At 45.4% G+C, this 12,523-nt stretch overlaps 1 protein-coding gene across 1 annotated transcript in view; it reads right to left on the reverse strand.

Moving 5' to 3' along the window:
* LOC109510783 (alpha-2-macroglobulin-like protein 1) overlaps positions 1-12,523 on the reverse strand; it is a 61,473-nt gene that overhangs the window by 26,447 nt on the left and 22,503 nt on the right. The window contains exons 14-17 of the mRNA XM_019861359.1: positions 4,951-5,096; positions 4,663-4,812; positions 3,318-3,515; positions 274-367 (exon numbers count right to left, since the gene is read on the reverse strand). Coding sequence (XP_019716918.1) covers positions 274-367; positions 3,318-3,515; positions 4,663-4,812; positions 4,951-5,096 — 588 coding nt within the window. The remainder of the gene's footprint in view (positions 1-273; positions 368-3,317; positions 3,516-4,662; positions 4,813-4,950; positions 5,097-12,523) is intronic.

Genomic DNA, 12,523 nt, shown 5'->3' on the forward strand with positions numbered 1-12,523 from the left:
AGTGGCGCATTTAAATGCAGTGGAGGCATTTGCGTTGCATTTTTGCAGTCGAAGGAATGAAACTTTGTGTCCTTGCACAACAAAGCAGAGCATTTCGAGTTCCCCAGAGGAATGAAAATAATCAAAAACAATACATCGTAGGCTTCAGATGCCACGCCGTAACGATTTAATTCCTGAAAAAAAATCAAGTGGGCTCTGATGAGAAATCCACAAGCAGCTTGTGCTGCAACCCCACAAACTAGTGGGGATTAGTCTGTACTTTAGCAAACATACCAAAGTCCGCTTCCTCCAAATCAGCATATTTATGTCGTTGGCAGTTGTCGGGTTTCTTCACATCAGAATTTGTCGAAAGCTTGACTCCAATCCCCTGAAATAAGAGAGATAGATTTGTCAAGTCACAAAACCTGAAAAACAACAAAACGACTACTCCTACGCTGCTGCAGCAGCAGCCAAAGAGGTCGCAGCAGAAGAAAAACGTCTTCCGTGTGAAGGCAACGCAATCTCGCGGCCAAGCAGAAGTGGGCACGTTGATCTCTCAAGTCAGCATGCGTCATTATTTCAGGCCAGAACTTATGGGCCTCACTCCATCCCTCGTCGGTGAATGAAATGAAAAACACACAGCCTGATGATTGGTGAAGTAAAAAATAACGTGACAATGTCATTGCCGTCTGTGGGACCGAAAGATATACAAAACAGTTTTATTTTGCTTTATTCAGGTACAAGTTTGCTTGTGTAGTGCCTGCGTGTGACATAGTGCCGGTAAGTACGTTCTTGACGCCGACTGGCTGTGGTCGACGACAAACTAGGCCAGCCTGAAATAATGAAGCACAATGACTGACGGAATTATGTGCCCACCACTGCATGTTATTGTCGTATTTTGTTTCCCCACTTGTGTTAAAATCAGATCAAAGCTTCAAGTCTATTTTTCAATTTCCAATTTTTAAACAAAAAAAAAAACTGAAGATGAATCATGACTGTACAACGGAGGCAGCAACATTGCCTCTTAGTAGGTGGAGGAGAGACGGCCTTTCAACACGTGAATGATTGGAATCTGTGTGAGGGAAGATTTTAAAACTGCATGAAAAATTTGTCTCAAAATTAAATGCTCGCTGAGCCACAAATGCACATTCAACAATTCACAAGCAGAATTGAATACAGTAATCCCTCGTTTATCGCGGGGGTTACGTTCCAAAAAGAACCAGTGCAAAGTGAAACCCGTGAAATAGGATTTATTAAAAAAAAAAAAGCAAAAAAATGTGAGAGGGAAGAAAGTTCAAACATGCTGCATGCAGCACATTTGACAATAAAGTTGTACTTGGTACTTGATAGTCAGCTTTATTTTTTGCAGTTATGATGCAATACTGAATTATGTATACAATGCAGAGGTGATTGCTGCAAGACTGCAACGGAAAAAAGTAAGTGATCAAATATGTGTGTACGTACAATTGTGTGGACATGTCATTGACTAAATATGCGCTACAACGCGCTCAACTTTTGTTCCGAATCAGCTTCTTATTACTGGTTACGACGCGACTCTCTTCTCATTCATTTCCACAGCTTCACTGTGCTTTAAACTGTGTGGACGCTGAGCATCGACCGTGCGGACGCTGAGCGTCTTGAGAGTTCAGGTTCGGTTGTCCCAATGCATTGAAACGAGATGAGTCATTGGATAAATGCTGGTTTTGTCCTGCCCATTGGATGCTCAGTGTCTCTGGGAGTCTATGGACAGTGGGCGTGCAGAAGCTCAGCTTTTCTTCATGAAGATTGGATGATCTCTCTCTGAGGCTGAATCTCTTTTTGATTGACAGCGAAATGAGCCAATCACCGATCTTATGGTGAAGGCAAATGAAAAGGATTGGAGAGTCGAATTCATGTATAAATAAATGGACACATTTTATGATGTAGGCCGAAATTGAGCTCCCCCTCCTTGACAGACCAGCATCCGCCACTGATACAATGAAACCAAAGACCAAAAATTTGCAAAGGTAAATTTGGCAAGCTGTATAGAGACGAGGTGCGGAGACTGTTCACGTCAATCAGTGCCTTAGCCAATCAGGATGCAGAACACAATTCACTGTTTAAGAGCATTAAAAAACTGCACTAAAAAATCCGTGAAACAGCGAAGCCACGGAAAGTGAACCGCATTAGAGCAAGGGATCACTGTAGTTCCAAATAATAAGTTGTGATAATTGCATGGTAAATAAATAAATAAAAACTTAAAATCACGGATATATTTGTGAATCTGAAAAACAAATAGATAAAAATATTTGTGTGAAGGATTTTGAGACAAATCTCTCCCCCTACTTTTTTTTTTTTTAATTACAAAGAGATTTCCTGTGCAACAAAGATGTACAAGATAGTACCACAGACTATTCATATTTTCACAGATCATATTTACTGACGAACTAACCAACAGTTAAATGTAACTGATTTTAATGAATCGGGTTCATTTTCACAAGCGATAACGGCAGTCACTGCAAACTTTGACAGTATGAGGAAAATTTGTATCGAAGTACTTAACAACAACCAGAATACGTAGTCAATGCACAGCAATTTATTTAAAATTGGAAAGTTTTTGCAGGCTGGTTTCACTGTGGGAATGCACAGTATAGAATTAATCAAATATGGGACTTCATAGTATGAGAAGCCATGAAGCCAGCTGATTCGATTCGGAAAATTATGGTTCTTTGGGCAAATACACTCAAATGTGCTTGTTCAGTCTTAATTCCATTATATCTGGTATCTTTGAGTTGAAAACGTTTGGTACGGATCCACGCAGCACGAAGTAACTCACCGATTGCTCCACTTTGAAACATTCAATATGGCGGCGTCATTGAAGTACATTACGTCAAGGTGTGGTCTATGTATACTTGATGTCTAAAGTCGGAATGCGCAAATCATTCAAGTGAAAAAAAATTATCTCCCCATTGTGAATAAGAATGATGCGAACTAAAGTAAACAAGTTCTCGCTTTTGGACACACTTCTTTTGCCCATGCTCACTTGTACCACTGAAACATGCATATATACAAACACACAACAACCGTAGCATTCATGACATCTAAAGTGACATGGGGAAATAGGATATAGCAAACACCATTTTCAAAATAAAAGAGCCATAAAAGGGCTTATTCTACTTATTATTTTGACTTTATAATGAGCTTGCAATGGCAGGTCACAGATCGCAAATGGACCTGATGTGGCCCACAGGCCCGATACTGTCACGCCGCACTTGATAGGCACATTCCCAAAAAATAAAACCAGTCAATATCAGTAGTAGTTGATGTAGCCTCCTTAAGTGTCAAGTCCAAAACCTTACTTTGAAGATGCTGAAAACATCATCTTTATAAGTGGTTGGTTTAAAGTAAAATGAGCGCTTTCTCCGCCCTTCGTCGACATCCACCAACATCTCAGGTTCAGGCTCTGGTATGGGCCCAGGAAAGCAAGGATATGGCTCATAGTCTTCAATCTCGTCCGAGTATCCCGACAGCTTCTGCAGAGGCAGCTGATTGTACACCTACACAGAGTTCAACACAATATGATCAAAATTCTGCAGCAAAAGAGTGGAGTCTTATAAAAATCAAAAATCAAATACATTTTAACATTTCCGAGCAAGCGGTACAGAAAACTGATGGATGGATGACTACAAAATACTACTGTATTTTCCACACGAAAAGGCGCACTGGATTATGAGGCGCACCTTCAATGAATGGCCTATTTTGTCATTTTTTTCATATATTGGACGCACCGCACTATGAGACACAATCTACAATGCATCCACTAGATGGAGCTACGCTCAAGGAAATGCCAACAGAACTGTAGCGACACCACTCGAGTGAACCGCGCCTCAGTCCTCTGCTGTGCGCACGTGAGCGTGAGCACGTACGCATGTGCTAAACCAATCCAGCGCCAATGCAACCCACGTCACAGACCAAAGAAGCTTTGAACAAACAACAACAGCTAAGATAGCTTAGCTGTTGAGTGGCGTAGCTACAGAACGATCAAATGTCAGTAAAACTTATTTAATAAAGCAGCGACACAGTTCACTTAACCATCAGCAAGTTATAACATTGACTCATTAACGTCGGACTCTCTTGCCGCTGCTCTCTTTCTGTGTTCAACTGCGTAACCCGATCGCCTTAAGTTTGAACTCTGCGTTGTCAGCATGTCTCTAGCAAGGAGCCATTTTGGGGTTGACATATTACCGTAATAACCATACACAAGGCACATCGGATTTTAAGGCGCGCTGTGAGCTTTTAAGAAAATGGAAGGCTTTTAGGTGCGCCTTTTAGTGCGGAAAATGCAGTAATAAATTACCTGTTTGAATGGCATTTTGTGTGGACAGGGATTTGTTTAGATTCCTTGATGACTATACGATACAGGGGAAGCAAGTGTTGGTTTACGACAACATTCCATTACTACAGCGGTGATGTAACTTGAATGTGGTGTACATCGGTACATTGTTTTTTGGACAACGGGAGCAAGCCAGAGTGCCCAACAAGAATAGTCAAAGGCAGAGTGAAATTCCGCAGCGGACAGATTTCAACCCTAAAACTTCTCATTCTGAGGCAATTTGTTCGACTGTGCGTTTTCTATGAGTATTTTTAGAAATTAGCATATAAACAAGTGGGGAATGTCTTGGCATGAAGTAGAAGTTGCCTGACATAGCCAACTGTGAGTTCCCTCTCTGACTGCAGCAATAGGATGCTCTGGTCAATGGCTCGAACAGAGCACAAAGAGCCAGGCTGAGCCTGGAGTTTCAACGTGGTTTTCTCTGCTGGAAGCTCCTGAATGGACGGGAACTTAAGAGAAACCTGAACAGAAGACAATGGTTGGGGTCAGTGGCAATTTCAAATGATCTCTTGTTTTACATCATTGACAACATTAATTTCATTCAGCGGGTAAGTACATCGAATTTGTCAATTGTGAATTTGATAATCACCAGGTACAACCTTGTTTTTGAGACAGAGTTGGATGGGGAAGTCCTGGCTGTCTGCCACAGCTTCGCCACCAGGCAACACAGTATAAACAACAACTTGTGCAAAGGGCGCCAAGTCGATCACTTGATGGAGGGGGATGGTCAACTCCCCTTTATTCACTGACAGAGGCAAGAACAAGATGTTGCAGAATGAAACTCACAATGTTTCAGGCAGGAAAAAAGGTTACTCTTAATGGTTTTGACTGAATAAAATTACATTAGAACTCATGTTTGACTGACAAACGCATCCAAACAATAGAATAAACCAAGCTAAAATGTTAATTATCTCCCCCCATCCCCACACACAAAATTGCCACATTCTGCTCTGCCTTGTTTTGTTTTGTGTTTCAGCACCAGCTGGAGAGTTGGGCGTGACTTCAGCGGTACACCTGTCTCTAGTCAGGAAATCAAGATTCAGTATATTTAAGAACTGCCAAGATCATGTCCAATGTCGGATTATTGCTCTTATATTTAAAAAATAAATAAATAAAATCCTCGTCTCGGGTGGTGTCCGTCCCCCATTCAGCTCGGGTCCCCTTCCAGAGGCCAGGAAGCTTGAGGGTTCTGCGCAGTATTCTTGCTGTTCCCAGCACTGCACTTTTCTGGACTGAGATGTCTGATGTTGTTCCCGGGATCTGTTGCAACCACTCATCTAGTTTGGGGGTCACTGCCCCGAGTACTCCGACCACCACAGGCACTACTGTCACCTTTACCTTCTAGGCTCTCTCCAGCTCCTCTCTGAGCCCTTGGTATTTCTCCAGTTTCTCGTGTTCCTTCTTTGTGATGTTTCCATCACTTGGGATCGCTACATCCCCTACAACGGCTTTCCTTTGCCTTTTATCTATGATCACGATATCTGGTTGGCAGCCCTCTCTAGCCTGATAGGACTTCTTGAGATCAGCCACTTCAGTTATGGTCCGGTGGTACATCCCGTGTAGGGGCTTATCCTCCCATGGTGGTCCCTCTTACAGCACCTCATCCTCTGTTCCCCATTGTCTGAGACATTCTCTGAGTACGTCATCCGTTGGAGCCTTCTCCTTGATGTATTCATGGAGCTTGGAATGTTTCATCTTGGACAGTGACTCTCACACTCACTAGTCCCCGGCCTCCTTCCTTACGGCTTGCGTACAATCTCAGGGTGCTGGATTTGGGATGGAACCCTCCATGCATGGTTAGGAGCTTTCAGGTCTTAACATCCGTGGTCTGAATCTCTTCCTCTGGCCACCTTATTATTCCTGCAGGGTATCTGATCACTGGCAGGGCAGAGCTGTTTATTGCCCAGGTCTTGTTCTTGCCATTGAGCTGACTTCTTCGGACTTGGCTCACCCGCTGGAGGTATTTGGCCGCAGCCGCTTTCCTTGTTGCCAGTTCGAGGTTGCCATTGGTTTGTGGTATACTGAGGTACTTGTATCTGTCCTCAATGTCTGCTATTGTTACTTCAGGGAGTGAGACCCCTTCAGTGTGGACTACCTTGCCCTGCTTAGTCACCATCTGACTACATTTCTCAAGTCCGAATGACATCCCCATGTCACTGCTGTAGATCCTGGTTGTGTGGATCAGGGAGTCAATGTCCCTTTCGCTCTTAGCATACAGCTTTAGGTCATCCATGTATTGGCGGTGACTGATCGTATCTCCATTTCTGAGGCGGTATCCATAGCCAGTCTTGGTGATTACTTGGCTTAGGGGGTTCAGTCCTATGCAGAACAGCAGTGGGGAGAGTGCATCACCTTGATATAGGCCACATTTGATGGACACTTGGGTAAGTGGCTTGCCATTGGCTTCAAGTGTGGTTTTCCACATCCTCATCGAGTTCGCAACGAAGGCTCTTAGGGTCCTGTTCACCTTATACAACTCCAAGCATTCAGTGATCCATGTATGTGGCATTGAGTCATAGGCTTTCTTGTAATCAATCCAGGCTGTGCACAGGTTGGTATGTCGGGACCTGCAGTCTTGTGCGAATGTTCTGTCAACCAGGAGCTGATGTTTGGCTCCTCTGGTATCTCTACCAATGTTGTGTCCAAGGACCGGCAACCCGAGGCCAAGGCCAAGGCCAAGGACTTGACTCCGAGGCCAAGGCCAAGGCCTTGAGAAATTTTCCGAGGCCAAGGCCAAGGACCAAGGACTTGCCTCCGAAGCCAAGGCCAAGGACCAAGGACTGATTTTGAAGCTGAGGCCTAGCCGAGGACATGTATATAATCATCCCACTTGGCAGGTCTTCATGATTTGCAACACCCCTCCATCATAACCCCTTGCACATGTCACCCCCTAACGCTTGAATGAAGTGTTTTTATTCAAAGAGTAGAACAGTCAGGGTACGTGTTATTTATACTGAGAAAAAAAAATAAAAGCACATGATATACATTTATGAATTAATGTTTTAGTGCAGTAGTTTCTTCATATGAAGTAAATCAACACTCAACAGGCATGACATGGCACGGAAGACAAGTTACTCCAGGTTTATTCCAAAAAATAAATGGATCAAAAACTGGTGTACTCATGTGGCATCATCAGTGTATTTTTTCCAATCTCACACTGCAAAGATTAATTTACTGGTAATCATTCATACAGGTAAGTAACTGATGGGCTTGACATCCTCTTCCCAAGACGATGCATGTGTAATCTACTATCAATTTGACGAAAGAATTTAACACACGTCATCATTAGTTCTATCAACAGTTAACATTAGCATTACTACACCTTGTGACGAATGTTTTGTTCATAAAGTTACCATGCTACAAGCAGTAAATTATAGAACAACCAATACAGTTTCATAATATTTTTCAGAGCGATTAGCCTACAAATCTAATGACCAACTTGCCTCGTAATCGTGCCTCTCGTCGTATCTCGCTCTCGTGTTTTCTGTGCATACATCCCAGGTGAGTTTAGTGATACGCCCTTTGGACGATTCATACGAAAAATCAGACAGGCATTCCCATTTCTTAAATGTCGTAATTAGTAGACCTTTTTGTGTTTTTTTTCGACGCCATCTCAAACTTTCATCGGCGCGATTCCTCAGTTTGCGGACTAAAATATCAACCCGCATGCGCACATCACGTTATCTGTTGCGTCCCCCCCAACACTGAAAACAAAACAAAAGTAAATTAGAAGAAACACACCCACATACCACACCACACCACAAACACACATTCAGACACAGTGAAATCGCGTTGATCACACAGTCAACTCGTGTGCGGTGACTTTTATGGTTAAACTATTTTTCAGTACCGTTAAAATGACGCCACGGAAACGACACGCTACCGGTAACGATCGTTACCGTGAAATACTCAGGCTTGTCGATAACTAAATAAAAGACAACACTGTCACAGAAAGACTTTACACGCTATTTAAACTGCCGATCGCGAACGGAACGAACCGTGATTGAAACTAACTGTGATGCTGCTCTTTGTACGTTGCGCTGTCACCTGTCAGTGGCGGATCCGCGCCTCTTAAAGCACCAGATAAATCCATCAATATGGGTTCCCTGGATGGAATATGTTTGATTTCTTCATGATTTTTATGGTCCTCAGACCCACTTTATACCTGTGGACGAGGGATTAGAGGCTCTAATCCTTCGTTGTGTCCAAGGACCGGCAACCCAAGGCCAAGGCCAAGGACTTGACTCCAAGGGCAAGGACCAAGGACTTGACTCCAAGGCCAAGGACCAAGGGCCGACCTTCGGTCCTCGAGGCCAAGGACCGGCTCGAGGACCACAACACTGATCTCTACCAATGCCCTTCTGTGCTTCGCTCATGTATTGATCCATGTGTCTACTTATGTTAGCCGCAATGATGCCTGACATGAGCTTCCATGTTGTGGAGAGACAGGTTATTGGCCGATAGTTGGATGGAACTGCACCCTTTGAGGGATCCTTCATGATCAGGATCGTTTGCCCTTCGGTTAGCCATCCTGGGTGAGTCCCATCCTTCAGCAACTGGTTCATTTGTGCTGATAGGTGCTCATGGAGTGCTGTGAGTTTCTTTAGCCAGTAGGTGTGGACCATGTCCGGGTCTGGTGCTGTCCAGTTTTTCATATCTGAGACTCTTTCCTGTGTATCTGCCACTGTTATGGTAACTGGGTTCTGTTCAGGGAGGTTGCTGTCCTCTTCTCTCAGGGTCACCAGCCATTGTGCACTGCTGTTATGTGCGACCTCCTTCTCCCATATGCCTTTCCAGTACCTTTCAGTTTCCAGTCTTGGTGGGTCTGCTCTGCTGTTAGAACCCTGTCCAACACTTTGGCAGGCTATGTTGCGAACAGCCTGATTTTTCGTCTGGCCTTATTCTCTTTTGTGTACCTCTTTAGGCGACTGGACAAGGCTTGGAGCCTTTGTTTGGCAGTTTTGAGTGCTTCAGGTATCGTCATCTGGATGTACCTCTCTGGAATCGGCCTTTTCATCACACCTCTCTGGGCCGCCGTCAATTGACTCGCAACTTTCTGAGCCGCCTTCATCTTAGCTTCCAACCGTCTTTTCCATGGTGGGTAACGTATCTCATGGCTCCCATGGTTGCTCTTATAGCCAAGCATCTCTCGGATCACTGATGCTGAAGCGTATATCAGCTCATTGGTTTCTGTGATCATTACGGTCGGGATCGCCCTCAGTGCTGCATTCACAGTTTCCATGAGACTTTCAGGTGGTACTTCACATAGCCGTTGTAATCGGTTTCTAAGTTGCCCAGCCTTCATTTTCGCCATGATCTTAGCTCTCAGGTCAGTTGCTGCCTCGCTCAGCATTTCATTTATTGGGGCTTGCCTCCCAATCTCTGGTAGAACCTCCTCCTCTGATCTGGCAGCCTGAGGCCCTTCACCACGGAATCTGCGTTGCACCTCATCAATCTGAAGTTGTGATAGCAATTGCCGTTTATGGATGTTGGAACACAGAGCTACTAGTTGTTTCATGGTCAACCGTGACTGTGGGTTTCGAAGTAACCATTCAGCCAACATTCTCTGCATGTAACCCCTCTGACCAGGGTTGCTTGAGTAGTAGCATTCCAACAGAGCCATGTTATCGCATCTCGCCCATCTCCGCTTTGTTCCAGTAGCCCATTTTTCATCAAGGTGCTCTGGTTCCCCAGCACCAGACCCTGTTTGGCCGGGCGACGTCTGAGCCGGCATGCCATTCATTTTATTGTCTCTCGTCATTGTATGAGGTAGGCATTAGCGTGAAGGGTCTTGCCCAAGGACTCACACTGGATGGTGTTATGTGCTCATATTGCCCCCAGCGGGGCAATTTGTGTGTGTGTATATATATACACACACACACACACACACACACACACACACACATATATATGTATATATATTTTTTTTTTATCTGGGCCGCTTATCCTCACAAGGGTTGCAGGACATGTGTCAGAGATTTTCTCGGACAAAGTTAAAGAAACGACTCGGCACACAGGAAAATTGTCTTCAATATCGACGGAAGCGGATCTCTGAGAGCGAACGACGGTTAGTTGCTCCGTGATCACGCTCAGAGCCCCCCCTCCTCGAGTTCGAACATTTATTTGTGACATATGCAAAATATAAGAAAAACATTGCCCCCGACATTTGCATACCGTACCCCTGGTCCGGCCCCTCGGTAGTGATTGGTTACCTGGGTATGAGCTTTGAACCACCGGCACGTTGGCGCCTTTCGGTCTGATCTACACTGTATCAACATATCGCGGACTTTGCGGATGACAAATGTCGCCTGGGCGCGACGGGGAGGTGGTTTAAAAATTTGCTCCGGAGTAAATGCTTGTTTGCGGGGCAGCACCGATGTAAAATGGTACGTGTGAACGCTACAGGGGTAGACTCGATACGCATGAGAAGAGTTGATTACATATGGGTAGAATGCGTTGCTTTCGTGCTCTGTTGTACTTCCGTCATCTTTCCTTTTGTAGGAGACTGGACTGTCTCGGAGTTGTTTGTGTAGTTTGTTCCTCTGTTGTGTGTTCACAACCACCCCATAGAATTTATTTTGTGATTTCCTCTCTTGATTTTCTGTTTGGCGCATTATGTTTGTTTTTTGAGTGTCATTGAAGTCATTGTTGATTTACGTTTTCGGGGGTGGTCATTGAATGCCTCTCGAGCAGAAGGCACGGAGACCGAGAAGGAGAAGGACGTGCCTGTAGTTGCTTGAGTTAAACAAATTCATAAAGTGTATGTTTTAAAAAGAACCAACACGACAGCTCTTTGTTTTATTTCCGTATTAATACTATCGTATTGCACGGCCGCAGAAACTGCCGTGTGAACGCAAGTGGGGCTGCACCGGGGGGAAACGCTTCTCTTTGTCATGTTGCGCACAAAGCGGGAAAGGAACCGCTTCGTACGCAACAGAAAAACGAGAATAAGTGGATCCCCGAAATAGCAGACACTGACAAGGACTTCGTCACAAAATATTTATTACAAACAAAAACTCCGTCGAATAGAAAAACAGAAAACGCTGATAAACAACAAGAACCAGGAAATACTATAAACACGACAACAGAAAGCGCTTGCAAAAAACGGCAAGGAGAAAGATTAGGTAAAAACTAGAAATACGCACGCACTAAGAATATACACAAGGAGACGTCGAAAATGGTTGCTCTTATAGCCAAGCATCTCTCGGATCACTGATGCTGAAGCGTATATCAGCTCATTGGTTTCTGTGATCATTACGGTCGGGATCGCCCTCAGTGCTGCATTCACAGTTTCCATGAGACTTTCAGGTGGTACTTCACATAGCCGTTGTAAATGTATCAATTAGCAATAGTACACCCGTAGCGCTTTCAAATAGATGGGCAACAGCAGTGGCTCGGCATGGAATACTCCGGCAAGGAGTCAACAGCCGGAGCGCCTAGATATAGCAGGTGTAATCATTGACAAATAGGCAGCAGGTGTGTAGGCAGCAGAAACGAAACGCCTGCCCCCTGCTGTCAATTACGGAACATGACAGTACCCCCCGCTCAACGGACGCCTCCCGGCGGCCTACCCGGTTTGGACGGGTGAGAAGCGTGGAAGTCCCGTAGAAGGGACGGATCCAAGATCCAGGAGCAGGGAACCCATTGCCGATCCTCCAGCCCGTAGCCCTCCCAGTCGACCAGATACTGGAAACCCTTACCCCTGCGCCGAGAGTCCAGGATGGCCCGCACCGTGTACACAGGGTCATCGTCGACGATCCGCGGAGGAGGGGGCGGGGTGGGAGAAGGAGCCAAGGGACTGGTCGCCACCGGCTTGATCAACACGGGGTAAACCTTCATGGTGGCTGGCAACCGGAGCTTGACTGCGACGGGGCTGATGATGGAATCCACTACGAACGGTCCAGTGAAACGAGGCCCCAACTTGGCAGATGTGCCGGCCAAGCGCAGGTCTCTCGTAGCCAGCCACACCTGCTGCCCCACCTCATAGGTCAGTGCAGGGCGTCGACGACGGTCCGCGATCTGTCGGTTTCTGGATGCCGTGCGGGACAACGTGGCCCTGGTCTCCCTCCATACGTTATGGGCCCGCTTGAGGTGGCACTGCACCGATGGAACCTCCACCTGCCCCTCCTGAGATGGGAACAGCGGCGGTCGGTACCCGCAGGCCCGCATGAA

The sequence above is a fragment of the Hippocampus comes genome, unplaced genomic scaffold, assembly GCF_001891065.2.
Source record: "Hippocampus comes isolate QL1 unplaced genomic scaffold, H_comes_QL1_v1.1 scaffold122, whole genome shotgun sequence".
NCBI lineage: Eukaryota > Metazoa > Chordata > Actinopteri > Syngnathiformes > Syngnathidae > Hippocampus > Hippocampus comes.